The sequence below is a fragment of the Helicoverpa zea genome, chromosome 19 (genome assembly GCF_022581195.2).
Source record: "Helicoverpa zea isolate HzStark_Cry1AcR chromosome 19, ilHelZeax1.1, whole genome shotgun sequence".
NCBI classification, from domain to species: domain Eukaryota; kingdom Metazoa; phylum Arthropoda; class Insecta; order Lepidoptera; family Noctuidae; genus Helicoverpa; species Helicoverpa zea.
In genome coordinates this window covers 7,516,463-7,535,037 of record NC_061470.1, presented here as the reverse complement: position 1 = coordinate 7,535,037, position 18,575 = coordinate 7,516,463, and the positions used below count along the sequence as shown (strand labels likewise).

The window sequence follows — 18,575 nt, the reverse complement described above, 5'->3', positions numbered from 1 at the left end:
CAGCTTTAAAGTCTTAAAAAAGCTAAGTAGGTAAGTAATATTGCTACAAAAATGATTATTTTTGATACTTAATTTATGATTTATTACTTATTCCTCTCATTCATAAAACTTCTTTACATTGGCATGAGCTAAATAAAAAATGTGCTTATACTGGGTCGTTCGTCATCTCGACACACTTAACTCACCACGAATGTGTCCACTTGGTGAAACTCAAAATTTTAACATTTATCATGTCGTCAACTCGACACGTTAAGATTTTGATGCATGTCCAGTTAGTGAAACTTAAATTATAAACTTTTATGTTTTCACCAAGTCGACTCGTTTTAGAATTTAACCCGATTTCAAGCAAAAAGTACAGTCAACAAATGAATGTATTAATTTTCTGTCACAAACATCATCGGCCACTGAGCTTAGTAAACGCTTGAAACGCGACTCCCAAACTACTTACTACAAGTACTAGGAAATCATAAGTGCATTGAAGCATTACAAACTTGTAATAATTTTCTACATTAAAATAATGGTATTGAATACTTTGTTTTTTTTTTTATTAATGTTTTTCTTTGATTGAGATACCTATACTTAAAATCACCAACTGTTTGATTTCCATTATTCCTTACATACAATTTTCGTTTTCTTTCTCACGACATGATTGTTACTTAAATATTCTATTTATAATGTTGATTTTATTGATCTCTGTAGTTATTATAGTACAATGATTGTGATATTATTACGATTGCGATTATGAACCTGACAAGCAAACGGAATGGCAGAAGTAGACCATATAGTGAGAAAGAAAACGAACATAGTACGTGAGGAATAATGAAAATCAAACAGTTGGTGATTTTCAGTAAAATGCAAATAAAAAATTACAGACAGTACTTGAAAAGTCTTCTGTCGATAAATTGTAGAAAAACAGATATGTGCATTACTTAGCAATCCGATTAATATTGAAGATAGAATATCTTCTGTTCTGTTCTGTTACCCCAGTACTTGTGACAAACAATGATTCGATTCATTATTAAAAGTTGCTAATGCATCTGGCTTCAATGCACTTGTGATTTCCTAGTACTTGTACTAAGTAGTTTGGGAGTCCATGTTCGCGTTTGAAGCGTTTGCTAAGCTGACGTCCAGTGGCCGATGATGTTTGTGACACAGAAAATGAATACATTCATTTGTTGACTGTACTTTTTGCTTGAAATCGGGTTAAATTCTAAAACGTGTCGAGTTGGTGAAAACATAAAAGTGTATAATTTAAGTTTCACTAACTGGACACGTATCAAAATCTTAACGTGTCGAGTTGACAACATGATAAATGTTAAAATTATGAGTTTCACCAAGTGGTCACATTCGTGGTGAGTTAAGTGTGTCGAGATGACGAATGACTCCTTATACTTACGTACCAAGGTAAAATATAGGTAGGTACCCAGCCACAAGGGCAAAGTTCAGTTTAGTTGCTTAAATAGTTATGCGTTTAATAGATTAAAAAGGTGTATCTACTATTATCACACCTATCTTTAGGTAGGTACCTAACCTAACACAATCTTATTTATACCTAAACAAACGCTGATCTTCCTACCAAATAAGTAAGTTATAACATATACTTACTTACCTACCTAAGTTTCTACCTGGCGATCAAGTGCTACTAATTTACCCAAAATGGTTACATAAATAAATAAATACAATCTGTTCTCAGAATTTATTACCGCGCATTGCATAATTACTTAGGTAATTAATAGCTGTCTAATAATCACGTATTGTTTGTATGTACTGTATATTTCTAAAGAAAAGATATACCTACTAAGGTAGGAAGAAGGTAAATAAATAATTGTAACTAGGTACTTAAAAACATAATTAAAAATACCAGCTTTTTCACACTGGCGAATTTTCCGAGTGACTCGCCCGGTTCGTAAGTGCGCTGTCGCACTTTTGTGTACCCGAGAAAACAATTGACAACTGCTGCTCTAGAAATTCTAGAAGAAAATTATAATCAAGCCGATAAATCTTCTGCTGCTGAAGTTCGGCCTAAAGATGAATGCAATAAAACTGCAATGAAAGGTGTCCAACCATTGTTTGCCCAATTACCTACCTATGTTGGTTAATTTTAATGTAAGTGAACACTAGTTGAGAATATTTGATCTGAAAACAGGTTACAGGCGTTACACGGAAACAAGGATTGTACCTAGGCACCTACCTACACATATTTTTAAAGAACACATTTTCGAGAATTTCAGTGTCTGTCATTTCATTACCTGTTTTCTGTAGGTATTACCTATTTAAATAATCCGTATCGTGAAGTCCTCTCCGGATAGGGGTGAAACCGCGGGAAAAGCTAGTTTTATAAGCAGCGATTGCCATCTTAAGCCGTGTCTATCTATACCCTTAGGGAAATCAAGATCTAAACGTGGCACCATGAATGGATACAAGCCGGCCATTCACTGGAATAATCTCTGGCTGACCCGGCAGAATGGGGTGCTCTCTATTCATACGTATGCTTGGGACTATCTTTAGAAAATAATTACTATAGTAGGTAGTTGTAGACAGGGTGAATTAAATATGGCCAAGGCCGTAGTTGTGGATAAACTGAAAACGCGCAAACACACTATTAATATAACTAAGTACCTATCCTGGAGAGGTCATCATTCCCGAGCCTTTTCCAACTATGTTGGGCTCAACTTCCAGTCTTACCGGATGCATCTGAGTACCAGTGCTTTACAAGGAGCGACTGCACTATCTGACCTCCTCAACCCAGTTACCCGGGCAAAACAACTGGGTAACTGGGTATCTGGGTAACCCTTTGTAAAACTGATCCTGGTATCCTTAACAGTTATTATTACAGTAATATCGTTGAAGAAAGCTCTGATTTTAAAATTAATACCTCCAAAGCCTTTCTTATAGGTAAGTAGATAGGTACCTACGTACTTATTTACCTGCTGCGTGCTCAATTTTCAGTACTTAGTGCACTGCTGAAAATTGACTTTTTAACGCCATGTAAAAACATAGGTTTATTTTTTAGGCATATAATACCTAAATAATTATCGATGACTTTTTATATTATGACATGATATACATATTTATATGATTTAGTTTCGTACTGAAAAAAAAGAAAGCATCGCGGATCTAAGGATAAATCTAAGGATAGCTTATTAAAGCTCTTCTAACAGATCAACGAATGCTATAATATTAGTGTATATCCAGATTTATATAATCTATCATTCTTAAATACCTTTAAAATAGGATACTTACAACTGTAAAAAAATACCCACCCAAAACAAAAATGTGAAAGGCTGCCAAGTTCGATAATATGGGAATGCTTCGCCTATAAAAGAAGTGAGATCTGAATAAGTACCAAGTTCCATACACATACCTCAGTTAAAAATAGTTACTTTTTAATGATGTTACTTGGCAAGTTTTCACACACCTTGTTATAAACCTACTAAACGCAATGAATCAAGTATTTAATTTTCTATTAAAACTTGCCAAGTAACATCATCAAAAAGTAACTATTTTTAACTGAGGTAGGTATGTGTATGGAACTTGGTACTTATTCAGATCTCACTTCTTTTATAGGCGAAGCATTCCCATATTATCGAACTTGGCAGCCTTTAACATTTTTGTTTTGGGTGGGATTTCATTTATTTTTGTAAGGTTGTTTATTTTATTTTTTTCTTATGATTAAGTTAGTTAAGGAAATGTCTCATTTATCTCTTTCAGATTTTTGAATATGCACTATGCTTCTTACAAAGAAATTAACTAGATTAAGTAAATGGACTAGATTTACCAACTGACTGACATGACATGTTATCATATATTATGTTCGTGGATCAAACACATTCGTTATTTTCGAAAGTGACTCACACTTGGCCGTTTTCAGATTTTTACTTTACTTTGACTAAATACAAACTTTTGTAACGAATTTCAGATCGGTATATTATATAAATATAGATAAATTTAGTTCGTTTTAGTTCCTTAGAGGTATAATCTGAATTATTTTGAAACTGACTCACACTTGGCCATTTTCAGATTTTTCCCTTTACCTTGACATAAAGACCTACGTCCATGCCAAATTTCAAGTCAATACGACCATTGGAAGTGGTCTTTTTTTTTTCCGACGTTAAAAATCATCAAATGACCCCTCCCGCTGTGGGTTAGCAGCAGTGAGGGAGTGTCAGACTCTTACTGACTAAAAACCGTCGTTTTCCGTCATAGGCCTTTTATGTACCAGGGCCGCGGTATCTCTTTCGAACAACCCGCAGCCCCGGCAGGCCTTGGCCCTATTGGGCCCCGCTGGGGTTGCTGACATCTCTTTGAGGAGCGCGTGGAACAACGCGCGCCGCCGACACGGGTCTGTTGTCTATTAACTAGACATGAGCAATGAGGCACCCGAACTCACCGCCCACAGACCCACGCCTACGGTGGCCGGGAGTCGTCTCGCGACACCCGGCGCCCGTGGTGTCTACCTGCTCCAGCGCGGCGGCCGGGATGAGAGGTGCGAACTCTCTGACGTTCCGCCGCCTCCTTCTCGAGCATGACTGCTTCGCAGAAGGAGGCGACGGCATCCCATTCCCTCTCGCCCCGGACCATGGCTTGAACCAGGGCCGGTCGCGAGAGGTCGCCGCCGCCTAAAGCCTCGACGAGGACCCGGCGGTGCCCTTCCCACGCAGGGCACTCCTGGACTGTGTGGTCCACCGTGTCCTCGGGGCTATCCGCACAGTGGTGACACATTGGAAGTGGTCTAGGTTTTTGATGAGTGAGTCAGTCAGTCAGTCAGTCAGTGAGTGTATAGTAAAAATAGCGATTTTCTGACGTCAATATCTCAAGACCTACAATAGGTATATTAATGAAATTTTGTATTTTAGACAAGTGAGGAGGTCTCAACAGATCTAGAAATTTGATATGCGTAAATTAAATAGATTTTGAGTTATAGGGGGGTCGAATTTGGCCTGAAATGGTTCGTGTAATATAACCCACGGCCGGTGTGTCGCTTTTTTTTGCTCGAACTTGGCGGACACACTGCCGTGTATCTAGATCAGTTCAGATGAATAGTTTTTTTAAATCCTCCAAATCACGTCATCCAGATTTCGTTGTACCTAGCACATAGTCAATTATTAATATCCAATACAGCATGGATACACACACAGTTTCAGTGTGTAGGGCCGGCAGTAACCTGGCTCTTGGTCTACAACTTGCGAATGAATGATCGTAAAGCTACTAACGCCATCTAGTTTAACAGTTTGAAAACAATAAGCACAGCCCCATCTATCGACAGTCGTTAGTATAGTTCGGAATGTTAGTAAACAAAACCAGTGGTATGCTCCAATCCATAGTAAGAGCTTTGTTATATTACAAATAGATGGCGCGCGGCTAAATATCACATTTGAGACAAGCTTATCGAATAATTGCGAAATATGTATATGTTATGGACCATGTGATTAATTCGGGCATTATTTATAATGCCCGAGCATTATGAATAATGTCTAGCTTTATCGGGCCAAGTGATTAATAACTATCTTAACTTCATTATTTATCACATTGCACGGGCATTATTATATTGCTACATGATAGTTGGGCAAATTGATAATAAAGCTATATTTTATGCGGTGCGAGGGTGGCAGTTGTTCTAATAAATAAATCCTGTTACTTGCTACATATTTTATGATTATTGTTTTAAATTATATGTTCTATTTTAATGGGAAATTATAAGTCTAGCCACAAAATTATTAATTGGACAATTGTCATCTAATTTACTAACTCGGCCTCGTTTTTCTTGATCTCATTTTTCTTGGCTCCTTTTTTTTATGGTAGAATTTAATTTGGATTCAAAACATTGTATTAAAATCTGAACTTAGTGACGAAAACGAATCGCTGCAAAACCGACTCCACGTAGTCTTGTCTGCCCTACCCCTAGAGTGCAATTCAAAACCGCGTAGGCGCGGAGGGGCGAGGCGGCCTGCGAGCTGAGGCGCAGGTAGTTGAAGCGCTCGCCGCCACGGCTGAGGCTGGCCGGCTGAGCCGGCCAGCAAGCCGAAGCTGCGGTGGTGAGCGTGAAAACCATCTGCGACGATAAGCTCGCATGGGACCGCCGGAGCCCCGCAGCGCCGGAGCCGTGACAGAAGCCATGCTTGCTGCATGTTGCATGCTTACTTCCATGCTCTGTCAATTGATATGGGATGTGTTATATTTTAAACGTACTGAGTAAAAAAATTAGAAGCTAAATAAATATATTTTATGATGTCATTTAATAGTATTTCAGAAGTTTACTTTAGTTTAGCATGCTACAAATTTAATTGTGGCTGACTTAGTAATTTAGAAGGCAACATACATTTTTGGGGGCGAGTAATGATATTAAAAAGAAGCCTGTTTAAATAGCACCCTATTTTAATTATATTTTCTATGTGACTTTTATTTAGAGAAGCTAAATAATAAAAGTTAATTATGCCAAATAATGAGTCCGATCGCTTAAACTTTAGTTTATTTTGTTTTATAATAATAAGTCATTTGTATAAAACAAAGATACGTTGTAAATTTTTGGTTTTAAATTTAATTATATTTTATGTTATATTTTTAAGGCAGAAGTCCTTCATAATTAATCCAAATCATGAGGCTGATTATTTAAGTGGTTTAATATTTAGTTTATTTTAAGTTAAATGTCAATAACAATAAAAAAAAATGAAATTAAATATGTTTGTATTACTTTGCCCAAAAGGTTACGGGCAATATGTATAGTGCCCGATCAATTTGATTATTTGAATAATTATTATCAAATTGCACTCTCATATTGGGCATTATTCATAATGACCGGGCATTATGTATACTGCCCAATTTATCACTTGGTCCATAACATATACTTGTGCAAAATTATCCGTATAGAATTCATATTAAATATTGTGATTTTAGAGATTTATTGGTTGAACAATTTTTTTTTCAATATTACAGAATTTAATTGATTGTCAGGATTACCCCTTACAACGAATAAATAAAACGACACATTAAAATGTTTAAAATAATTTATTTTCCTCACACTCACTCAAAATACAAAAATATCTTCGTCCTACATTTCATCAGGAGGCACTTGGTATAAAAGCAGACTAAAAATATAATAAAATGCATTTTTCACTCTTATGCACAAACACAATTCACTAGCTAATCAGTCTATGCTGGTACACAAATTACACATAGCTTATATTACGTAAATAAATAAATATGCTTACTTTTACAAGCAATGTTTGGCTCCACTTCATTTTGAAATAAATTTCTCATAGTATTTTAAAGAAAACGTGGCGTGACATTTTCCGAAGACCCATAATCTTTCAGTCAACCATTCTATCATATCTTAATCTGACGCGCTCAAAATATATTGCTCGCGTTCTAAATATATTGTCACCGTATTGCTATTCTATTATATTCCTTGCTATTTGGCAATACAATGTATTAGCAACTGGTCAGACTTAAAAATATTAGTTTCAATAACAAGTTACTTTATCATATAATAATATCCTCCTCTTAAAATAAACAATAAGGCCTGTCGCACATTTCATGAACATTTTTATAGATAATGTTGGTAATTTCGTCAGTCTTTAAGTAATAAATAAGGGAATATAATTAGCTAACTATATTTAGATAGGCACTAATTTAGCATTGATCTGCGATAGGGCGATTTGACTAAGATATCTCTAACAAAAAAAAACGTAACTTAGGACCTATTTTTGTCACCTAATTTAATATCCACACAGCGAATGATATTTTTGCATAAAAGAAGTAGGTAACTTCCAAAAACATCGCATATACATGGAAAATCAAACAAATACAAACTCTGTGGAAATGCAGAACATTTCCGAAGAGCCCTTTTTGGACTTCATAAATAAGCAAACTTTCTAACGGTTGCTAACTAATTTTATAGCATTAAAGCTGCCAATGGTTAAGCTGATATCAGACGCTTCACTCGAGTGAACATCATTTTTAATTCGCTCCATGTTGACACGTAAAGGGTCGAATGTCAAAAAATTAACCGATCACCAAGAAACCATGAGCATGTCGTGACGAAGAGATGTGCGAAAGGCAAAAATGAACGAAAAATTAACCGTCTGATATCAGCATTACGAATAAAGAAATAACGAATCTATGTCCAAGCCTGAGTGCTGCCCTCTCTGTGTATCTTAGCGATCTCGTTCCTGAGCAGCCTCTCGTTAGAGGCCGCCTCTCTAAGCTCGGCCTCTCTTGCGCAAGTCGCGTCTAACTGCTGTTTTTGTAGGCGTAAGCTGTTTAGTTGAGACTGTAGGGCCGTTACTGTCGCGTATTTTGAGTTTGTCAGCTGAAAGAGAGGGTAGAAGAATTTTAGTTAAGTGTCAATTTGAAGCAGTCGGTTCGTCTCTTTAGTGCATATATTAGGTACATAGATTATGTCCAACTAAAAATGTAGTTGTATGGTGAACTATCTCTGATTGTGACAGATTCCTGTCCCATCGCTATGAGAGTGAAGGAAAAGGGTGAGCACCTGAGTCTGGTCTTCTTATATGAGAACAGCCACCGTGGCTGAAAATCCGCTGGGATACCATTATTACCATTTTGAAGTTCAAGAATATTTCTGCTTTTCTACATATACCCCCATGTTATTGCTCTAGACAACAAAGTGCTCTTTATGACCAAAACCCTGGCTGTTTTGATGATTATGACAACAGAATTTTAGAAGCATTTATTAACCCAAAACCCCTAAAAATTAACATCGCTATTCCCAAAAAAATAAATAAATATGCCTTACCTGTGTCGCCCGTTCATTAGCCCTGACTTCCTCGTGGTAGCTTTCCATTTGTTCTAGAATCTTCTCTCGCTCCAGCACGTTGAGCCGCTGCTTCTGTCTGTTAGCTTCTATCTTCTCTTCTATCTGCTTCTTGAGAGTGGTCACCACGTCGTGCATGAGGAGAGCACGGGCTTCTCGTTCTTTGGCCCACAGCTGGAAAATAGTGGGTTGCTATGAAGTTGGGTATCTGTATTAAAGTTAATACTGTAGGATATTAACTATATGTACCTACTTAAACCAAAGTTTGATATAATGCAATACATTTTAAAATAAGAACCGTATTTTGCTAACACAATATAATTGCAACTGAATTTTATTGAAGTAGTGCCAAAAATATCAATCTAACAGTATTTACGGATTCTACCGTAGACCTAAATATGTATAGTTAGAAATGATCATGTAAGGAACTCAAACAATGAATACTGACCAAAGATTGGTGGTTTAATGTGACAATCGATTTTTTTTTTGTCATTGATCTGTGTCGCCTCTCCGTCGTACATGGCGTCAAGCATGTTTCTTGTTGGGTTTCTTACCTTATCCTGCTTGTCATTGATCTGTCGTGCCTCTCCGTCATACATAGCTTCGATGGTGTTCTGGCGCTGTCGCTCGCGGTGGCGGTGCTCGGCCAGCTCGGCCAGCGCCGCGTCTAACACGCGCTTGTAGCTCAAGCATGTGTCTTGTTGGGCTTCACGTTCCTGGAATATTGAGGATAATAGTATTAGGGGGTAAATTTTTGTCACTGTTATACTCATTCAAGGTGTCGCTTCAATGCGATAAACAGACTTGTAATAATAATTATTAGATCAATCAATATACTGTATATTAGTTCAAATATAATACGACTGAAATGTCAACTTTGACTTTTAGTAACAGAGTGCTTAGTGCGAGTTTTCGTGAATTTATTTACGGACTCACATGAGAGCGCGTATACTAAGATTTGTATGGAACAAAGACAGCTCCGCCTAGTGTCAAAAATTGGAACCTAAAGTAGCGAGTGCCAGTTTACAAATTTTCGAAATCGAATCGCTCGGACTCTCAAGGGAACGTGACAGGCACGGGATTGGTTTATTTCTGCCGTGATGCGAGTGCGAGATTCAGATTTTGACAGATCGAATAGTAAATAAATACAAACGCGATCGAATTTAACCAAAAAGTTCTCACGAAGATTTTTGTGGTGAAAGTGAAGTGAGGAGATATTCGTATATCAACAATTAAGTTTTTATTTAGTGAAAATAATACCAAAAATATGGCAGGACGCTTTTTCTTTGCTCGGAGGATGTTTGCGGCCGCAAAGGCCCAAGATGAACGCAACAAAAGCGCCAGAATTGGGGCAAGGGCTTGCGCATTTTTTAATTCGTTAGTTCACCTCACGGAGACGCAATTTAGACATAGATATAGATTGTCCAAGAAGATTTTTAAGTTCTTGTGCAGTTAACTGAGACAAAGCACAAATCTAAAATCCACTCTACGTGTTTTCTTGGAACATAAGGTACCTATTTATCAATTCATGTAAGTTACAATATCAATTTCCAAAACAAAACTAGGTATGTATATGATTGAAGAAACTTTCTCCTTCTTTTATTCGCAGGTGCTTACCGCTTTATTCTTTTTTGCCACTGGATCCTATCAAAGGCCAATTAGAGAAGCAAAGCACGTATCCCAAAAAATGTGCAGTGTGTATTTAGAACAAGTAACTGAGGTTCTGACTCATAGAAATATATAAGCTTCCCTAGCACTCCAGGTGCTAGACAAGAACTTGTCTTCATTTTAAATTAATTAATTTAAAACAACTAAAAACTTTTTTCGGGCGTCGCGTCAAACATAAACAAAACATCCAAACAATAACCCCAAAAATTTTGAAAGACAGTCGTCCCATACGATTACATGCTAAAATGACGTCTTTCTAAATTTGGTAGGTTTATCCCACCAAGCGAACGGAACACCAACCTAACAAAAATGATCATCGCTATTCGCCGTGAGGAAACGTGATGCGAGTAATTTGCGAGATGGCAAGTCGCACTCGCTTAAATATTGCATTCGGTTCGTTTCAAGTTGACTCGCTAAACTCGACAGTGAAGTCATTCGCAAAATTTTGTTCAACTCGCACTAGGCACTCAGGGTGCCTAGTGCGAGTTTTGCAAGTTAACTTTCTCGATACGTAAATTATCATACAACTTAATGACGGAGCATTAATTTTAGAACTGTTTATTTAATGAAAGCTGTCATCGACACTTGGTTGTATTATAAACGCGCTCACTTGCGAAATAGTAAACGTCATTATCCGGAAAAATGAATAAACGTGCTATATTCTAATCATGTCATGTAGCATACGACTCTTTACTTCAGCCAAGTTATAATTACGTATCGAGCGCGTAAACTGACAAAACTCAGAATCAGCACTCTGATAATTTATCTCACAAAAGCGGGGCCAATGAGCCATACTTGTGTGTAAAAAGGTACATGAACCTATGGCGTCGTCCTAATTGGCAGCGATCGCACGATGGCGCGATGCGTTTTTCATCTCACGATCTCACTATCTCACTTGCGAGGTTCAAATAGGACACTGATGAAATCTGTATGTTTGAACTCATCGAACGACGAGAACGCATCGTGTCATCGTACAATCGCTGTCAATTAGGACGACGTCTTAGATGAAAAACGCATCGCGCCATCGCGCGATCGCTGCCAATTAGGACGACGCCTATGGCTCGGCGCCTCTGTCACTAGTTACTGACCGCTCTCGGGTTTAGGAAGACAAAGACAATTAGCAAGTACATTTACGCGCTGGAATACAGCTGGCTGCCTGAACATAATATGACTGGGCAAAACCTCTTTAACCTGTTACTCCTAAGCATTAACGCGAGTTTCAAATGCTATATATATTTAAATAATGGGCACATACCTTAAGCACCGTCCTACGCAACTTCTCAAGCATTTCCAAATCCAGTTCAATCTCCTTCATGACAGAAACCACTCTTCTCTTCAACTTATACTTATGTAAGCCCATATTCACTATATTGGCATCTCTTTCTGCCACAAGGCGTTTGTGCTCTCTTTCTCTTTCGCACGATATGAACTGTAGCTCGTCCAGTATGAGTTTCTCTTTCTCTTCTTGTTTGCGTAAGCGCTTGACAACTGTCTCTTTTTCTGCGAGTTCCGCTATCTGACCCTCTAGGCTTTCACGGAGCTCCTGTGAAAAAGAACTTGATTATTTATATAAAATTAAACTGAGCAGTAATAGAACCTATATTATAAAATGTAGGTATATCATACGCATTTGCTTATTAAATGTACATTTTGGATAATTATACTACAAAATTTTCAAAGCATGTTTTGAACATGCTAATCTCTGCAACTTAGGATCAATTTGAAAGTTTTTTAGTGGTTAATAGCCCAATTATCAAAGAAAGCTAGCTAGTTTTTATCCGGGTGCGCAGAGAAGTTAGCCCAGCACGCGTGAGAAACCACTGAAGTTTTAGATAGTGCAAGACACCCTTGTGCCAATTATAATTGTAATTATCTTTCAGATCTTCAACAAGGTTATTAAAATATTACTTACTTTAACTTGTTGCTCCTTCTCTTTAAGCCGTTCCTCCTCGATCTGTATCTGTCTGCGCAGCATCTCGTCTCTCTCCTGCAGAGTCTTACGCGTCTCCTCCTCGTCTTTCTTCTTCTGGACTTCTTTCTCCACTATTTGTTCCATCCTGAAAGATATCACATACGTGATTAAGCACCCAACAACAATAATTTCAGTTTTAAAGATAAGAGGGTAGCTTTACGTAAATGAGGCTAATGAGGTATAGCGAGAATATAGTTTCTACTTTAAATAACATTATCTGCCAGTTGTTGTCACGTGTCGCTGTTGCCTCGATCAACTTCTTATCACAGTAGAAAACATATCTACCCATACTCACCGGACTGGACATGTGTGTTGGTGAGTACATAACAGTGTGGGATAGTTTAACTTCTGAGTACTGCCCATCTCCGAGCAAGGCATTTAATATCCAACTTGGTACGGTGTGGTGGTTTGGTTAAACCAACACCAGTCAATCGCCAGCGCCTCGTTCTTTTTTAGCACAGGGCACCATGGGAATATAAGACCATTGGGGCAGGGCGATTCCCCCTTCACACCCCTATATAATAGTTTAATTACTTATAGTATCAACCTACCACGCAGACTTGCACTTGCCATTAGCGACATAAGCGCTAGCAGCCCGCAGCTCGGGCTGGCGCATTCTCCACGCGTGATGCAGCCGCAGCTCAGCCTCGTGACGCATCAACTGCTCCTCCTTAGCCATGATGCCCTGGTTGATCTCTTGGAGAGTTGAGGTGGGGACCTTGTTTAGGTATGACCTGAAAGTAATAATATACCATGTAAGCCACTCATACAACTAAACAAGTTCAAAAATTCTGCATAAAGAAAAAACAGCAGGCAGCTTTTTCCCCAAAGCATTTTCAGTCATTTTTAAGAAAGTATATTCAATACCATTAAGATTTTATTTAAAGCCTTATTATAGAACTAGCTGTTGCCCGCAACTTCGTCTGCGTGGGCAATATAGAATCGTCAAAATACTACTTATCCCGTAGGTGCATTCTTTCACGTGACAGTATAATTAGGATTAGCACTTAGCAGTCGCATAGATTCATTGATCAAGGTTGTGTTGTGGATGTGACCATTTATCTAAACAAAAGAAGTAAAGTTTGTGACGCTGTTCAGACAATTTGAAAAATTATTACGTAAGTATATGGTGCGTAAGTAATTTTCACAGGAAACAGCTATAATCTATGTCTACATGCTTTGAGCCTGACAAAGCTGTCATTTGTACATTTTCTGCAGCTGCTGCGACTAATCAGAAGCCAGAAAGTCTGTCAGTCTTACCATGGATATCGTCTTGTGTAGTTGACTGGATTAAAGATAGGTAGATAGGTAGTCGCTCCAAGCAAAATATTGGTACTCAAACAGATTCGGTGACTGGAAGCCAACACCAACATAGTTGGGGAATAGCTGGATGGATGATAAAATGAGTCATCATCATCAGCAGGCGCATAGGGTAGGATAGTTTCACTTACTCATGGTAAGGCTGACCACACATTAGGCGTGCGCGATCCTCGGGCGTGTGAGTAGCGCGGGCGTCGCGAGCGCGCTGCGTGAACGTCGCGTTTTGCTGCCCTGCGGCATGTGTGAAGAGTGCAAGCGACGCGCTCGCGGCGAGCACGCGGCGCTCGAGTTGCGTTCTTACCCCTTCGCCTGCTATCCCCGCCGCCCGCTAAACGCCTTAGCAGTTAAACGTCAAGGAGAGCGGCGCGTGCGCGCCGCGAGCGCGCTGCAAATGCCGCAGGGCAGCAAAACGCGACGCTCACGCAACGCGCTCGCGACGCACGCGCGGCGCCCGCGCTACTCACACGCCCGAGGATCGCGCACGCCTAATGTGGGGGAGGCCTAAGCCGGGACTCCACCGAAATGTTTGCATTAGTTCACGAATAGGCAAAATGTACGTATCTGTGAGAGTCCACTTCATGTGTTCGTACTTGAAACCTGTAGTTTTGCCAAGATTTTCAGAATGTACGCTCGCAATTTGTCATTTCTTGGTGGAGCCAGCAAATCAAAAGAAACATAAGTGTTGTATACTGTGCGTCACTACCGCACACCGGGAAAATTTCGCTCTTGCGGAGGACGTTTATATACCATATTTTGTGTCACACGTAAACAGGACGACAGTAAGTATCCACCGAAACACTGTCAAAGATCTGATGAACAAACAAATCAGACCTGACTTGGTCACCTGGGGCCAATCAGAGCTCTATGAAGCGATCATACGCTTTGGCTCCTACTGTTATTGTGGTTTCTGAAAATTTAATCACCTCATTCAACGATGAATGTAATTCTGATGGTACTATTAAGAACACTTGCTTAGCGCAGAAGCTGACGTTAGCAGGTCAAGTCTTTTGACTTCTCGAATAGGATACCATTGGTTTTTGTGCAATGCACACCTGCAATGCATTCTGGATTAGGATAGAATATAGGTGGATAGGATTTGCAACAGAGAACAATTATGTTTTTGTGATTAAATGACATCAAACGTAGTTTTATATAAAAGGTGTTTTTTTAGACTTGGCTCGGGTCTTACTGAGACTGTTCGTAATCGTGAACAGTGTATTTGCGATCAGAAGTTGAAAGTAAGCTTGTCTCTGGTATGCGGCGCGTAATTTGTACGTTTTCAGACGCATAAAGCATTTTACGTGTGTATGGTATTAAATCGAGAAAGCTCCCATTTCTTATCTGCACTTTGTATCTGGGCTTGTTTTTAAAGCTACAGAATCCTACATTACCTACCTCACGCTTAGCAGCGCCTGCGAGAGATAGATCCTCATTTCTTCTAGGATTAAGTTTACATATTTTGCATCAGAAAAAATAATTAAGGTCTACTTAATACTACTCACTCAAAGTAATTTGTTTTAAGGCCACCACATTAGTGGAAGATAAGCTAAACTATGTTTATGAAAAAATCCTGATATGAACTCCATCTGTAACTTTAAATGATAAGTAATTGTTCCACTAAAGTCATCATTTTTGACATAATGTTCAAAAAATAATTTAGATGGCACCGTTTTAAATTTGGCCGAGAACTATTAATTTTCCTTTCATCAAGGTAATAATTATAGTTGGATTTTGATGTGGCACGGCAAACTGACAAACACAATTGAAATGTCTATCGAAAAATTACACTTCGTGTTAAAATATGGTCAATTACGGAAAATACACAACTCCATCTGTTGAAATAATAATCCTCTATAAAGAATGTATGGTAATATTGTCATTTACCACCTCGCTCCTTTGACAAATTGATGATTTATTTTATTTACCACAGATGGAGCTACTTTAACCTTGGCTAAACAAAATTTTCATTTTTTTTTTCTTCCGAAGTTACTTATAAAGGTGTGATTTTCTGTGTAAAGATTAATAATAGGCCGATCAACTAATATAAGTACAACATTCAAATGTACAGTTTTGACAAATAGATTGCGTGTCGTAATATTTTACATCTTGAATTCACAAAAATAATCATATCTTTTGATAGAGTGAATCGATTTCGATGAAACAAAAACTAAGTAATACCCCAAGTTACGTAGAATTTTTGTATATAAGCATTGTCTGCATTTAATTCGTAGATTTTACGTGAATCCCGAACAAACAAACAGATAAACAGACAAACAGACAAAAATGACAAAAATGATGGAAATGGGTTCTGTTAGTTATCCTTTAACATGCTGGCTATTTTTTTTGTCAATTTCTTCAATGTACAAAAATTACTTTTCTACAGATTTATTATATGTATAGAATAGATGTGGTTCTAAAATGTTCCTACCAGCTAACAAGTGCTAAGTTAAAATAAATCCTTCTTCTCAAAAAATGGTTTATTTATGGTTTCAACCCGGCACTAAAGCAGGTACTTTTTAATCCAAGTTTCAAAATAAAATGGATGGGTATAAATGAAAAACTTTTTACAAAAAAATAAAACCGACTCCCAAAAACACTGAAAAGCTATTCTTAGGTGCATCGGCCTAGAAGTCAGTGTCTAATGGATATAACTAAGTTTATAACGCCACCGACTTCTAGGTCGATGCACCTAAGAATAGTTTCTTTTTTGCTTTTCAGTGTTTTTGGGAGTCAGTTTTATTTTTTTGTAAAAAGTTTTTTATTTTTAGCTTTTCAATGACAAGCATAGTTGTCACTATCCGCATATCATATCCGCAGTGGAAAGTTCTCATCAATACGAACAATATAAGCCCAAACGCGAGGTAATTTACATATTCAATTGTCGAGTTCCCTCGACCTTCGCTGGTCTCCATCATCAGGTCAGCTTCAAACCTTCACTGTTGCAAAGGATTCGTCAATACAAACAAAATAAGCCCAAACACGAGGTAGTTTACACATTCATTGTTCAAGTTCCCTCGACCTTCTCTGGTCTTCATCATCAGGTCAGCTCCAAACCTTCACCATTGCGTAGTGTTATCAGACATACGCCTTAGTGTCAAGTTTTTACCCTACAATTTTCGAAAGTTGCCCTCGATTTCTCAGGGTTTCCATCATAAGATCCTGACCTGGTGACTATGGGACCACCTGGGAGGTAAACCCTATCAAACAAAAAAAATATTTTGCAAATCGGTCCAGGCGTCTCCGAGTAATCGGTGAACATACATAAAAAAAAAAAAGATCCAGACGAATTGAGAACCTCCTCCTTTTTGGGAAGTCGGTTAAAAAGATAAACCTTACCCATTTTTATAAAACTTTGGTTGAGCGGCTAACTTCTTAAGTTCCTGTTGAAACTGCATGTTTTCTTGGAACAACATTAGCTCCAGTTTTTTACGCCGCTCCTCCAATTGACTAAAAAATAGAAACAAAAACATTTATACGCATTTGACTGTAGTTATTAATGGAATTTAAATGTCTATTTCCTAGTAAGCTTGTATTATAACAATATCCTTTACAAACAAAAAATAAATATATTTGATGTTTTTTGTTGCTTATTTTTAGATTGGTAGTAATGTGGTAACTTAACTTTTTTGTCTGTTCTGTTTTACTAGTTCAGTGATCTCACAAGGTTATATGACAAAAAAGAATCCAAAAAAAATAGTACACATAGGTATGTAACTAACTGCAGGTTCAATAATTTCAGCAAGTTTTTAACTTTAAACTTTCACAAACCCAGAGTACAATCAAAATAAGATTCATTCAAAACAAAACAATGACAAACTAGCTTTGTTTAACACTGCCTTTGAAAATATTCATGGTTTTTTAAAATGTTAATAGAGATGAAGAAAAAACTGTTTTAAACCATATCTTATCCATGCCCAGTTATTTTATCCAGTTTTATAAAGTAATTCTCCCTGGACATGGATGACACCACAAGAAACATCTACAATAAGTAACAAACCAACTCACGCAGCTCTTATCTTCCGCTGACTCAACAGCTCAGCTTCCTTATTAGCCTTCTCGTAATAATCCTCAGTGGTCCACTGTTCATGATGCCTAGACTTAGTCGTGTGGATCTCAAAGTACGAGGCTACCTTCTTCAACTCTTCAGCACGTTTGAGCTCATTGTCACGGCGCTGAGCGGCTAACGCTTGCAGCTGCCATTGTGGGCGGGGACGAGACATTTTCTTGTAGATATTAAAATATTAAATAAATAACTGTAAAAAAAAAAACATTTATTTGATCAGTGGGATTTTTAGAAAGGCTTTTATGAAAATCTGGAGTTTTGCTATATAAACATGACTCAATAAAGACATTACCTTGGAATTTATAACAAAGGTTAGATACTTACTCTACTAATATTTTTCTAATTCTTAGTTAATTCGCGAAATCAATGACTAATTACATTACTGAGGATAACATTTATTTTAAAATCAACCGACAGGCATAGAATTTTTGTTTCTAAAGTGCAACACATATGAACAACACACCAAAAACCTTTTAGGACAAAAAACCACAACACAAACTCAAGGTAATGACCGAATATGGAATAATTTCCAAAACAAAAGTAAATGAGTCACTTTGCGAGATCAATACATACCAACCTCTTTGGTTGACTGCACACAGTTTGGATCTCCTTCGTACTGATTCAACTCACTTACATGACGGTTACACTCGCTCGCGTGGGTGCTAAAACGAGCCGTAATTGGAATACGTGAGGTCAGACAGATTACGTTCAATTCAATTTACTTCCTTGTAAAATTAATTTTCATTGCGGGCATTCACGCAATTTCAAATAAAACGTTG

General features: G+C 37.8%; 2 protein-coding genes across 3 annotated transcripts in view; both read right to left on the bottom strand.

Annotated features, from left to right (window-relative positions):
- The window catches only part of LOC124639634 (LIM/homeobox protein Lhx1), a 59,833-nt gene extending 59,186 nt beyond the window's left edge, over positions 1–647 (bottom strand). The window contains exon 1 of the mRNA XM_047177073.1: positions 643–647. Coding sequence (XP_047033029.1) covers positions 643–647 — 5 coding nt within the window. The remainder of the gene's footprint in view (positions 1–642) is intronic.
- Positions 648–6,986: 6,339 nt separating this feature from the next.
- Positions 6,987–18,575, bottom strand: LOC124639791 (trichoplein keratin filament-binding protein-like). Of its 2 annotated transcripts, none has more exons than XM_047177261.1 (9): positions 18,370–18,575; positions 17,739–17,986; positions 17,070–17,180; positions 12,965–13,147; positions 12,354–12,498; positions 11,697–11,984; positions 9,328–9,489; positions 8,756–8,947; positions 6,987–8,308 (listed from the first exon to the last, which is right to left on the bottom strand). In XM_047177261.1, exons 2-9 carry the CDS (start codon positions 17,951–17,953, stop codon positions 8,117–8,119), a joined length of 1,488 nt encoding a protein of 495 aa, XP_047033217.1. In that variant the 5' UTR covers positions 17,954–17,986; positions 18,370–18,575; the 3' UTR covers positions 6,987–8,116. The 2 variants fall into 2 exon arrangements, with proteins under 2 accessions (XP_047033217.1, XP_047033216.1); XM_047177260.1 differs by having other exon boundaries at positions 18,374–18,575.

Excerpts from the sequence above, each read along its gene's own strand:
- LOC124639791 (XM_047177261.1), bottom strand. The coding sequence starts at position 17,953 with ATGTCTCGTCCCCGCCCACAATGGCAGCTGCAAGCGTTAGCCGCTCAG. Across the intron at positions 11,985-12,353 it reads AGAAGGAGCAACAAGTTAAA|GAGCTCCGTGAAAGCCTAGA; the intron begins GTAAGTAATATT and ends TCTTTTTCACAG. Across the intron at positions 9,490-11,696 it reads TGCGTAGGACGGTGCTTAAG|GAACGTGAAGCCCAACAAGA; the intron begins GTATGTGCCCAT and ends TCAATATTCCAG.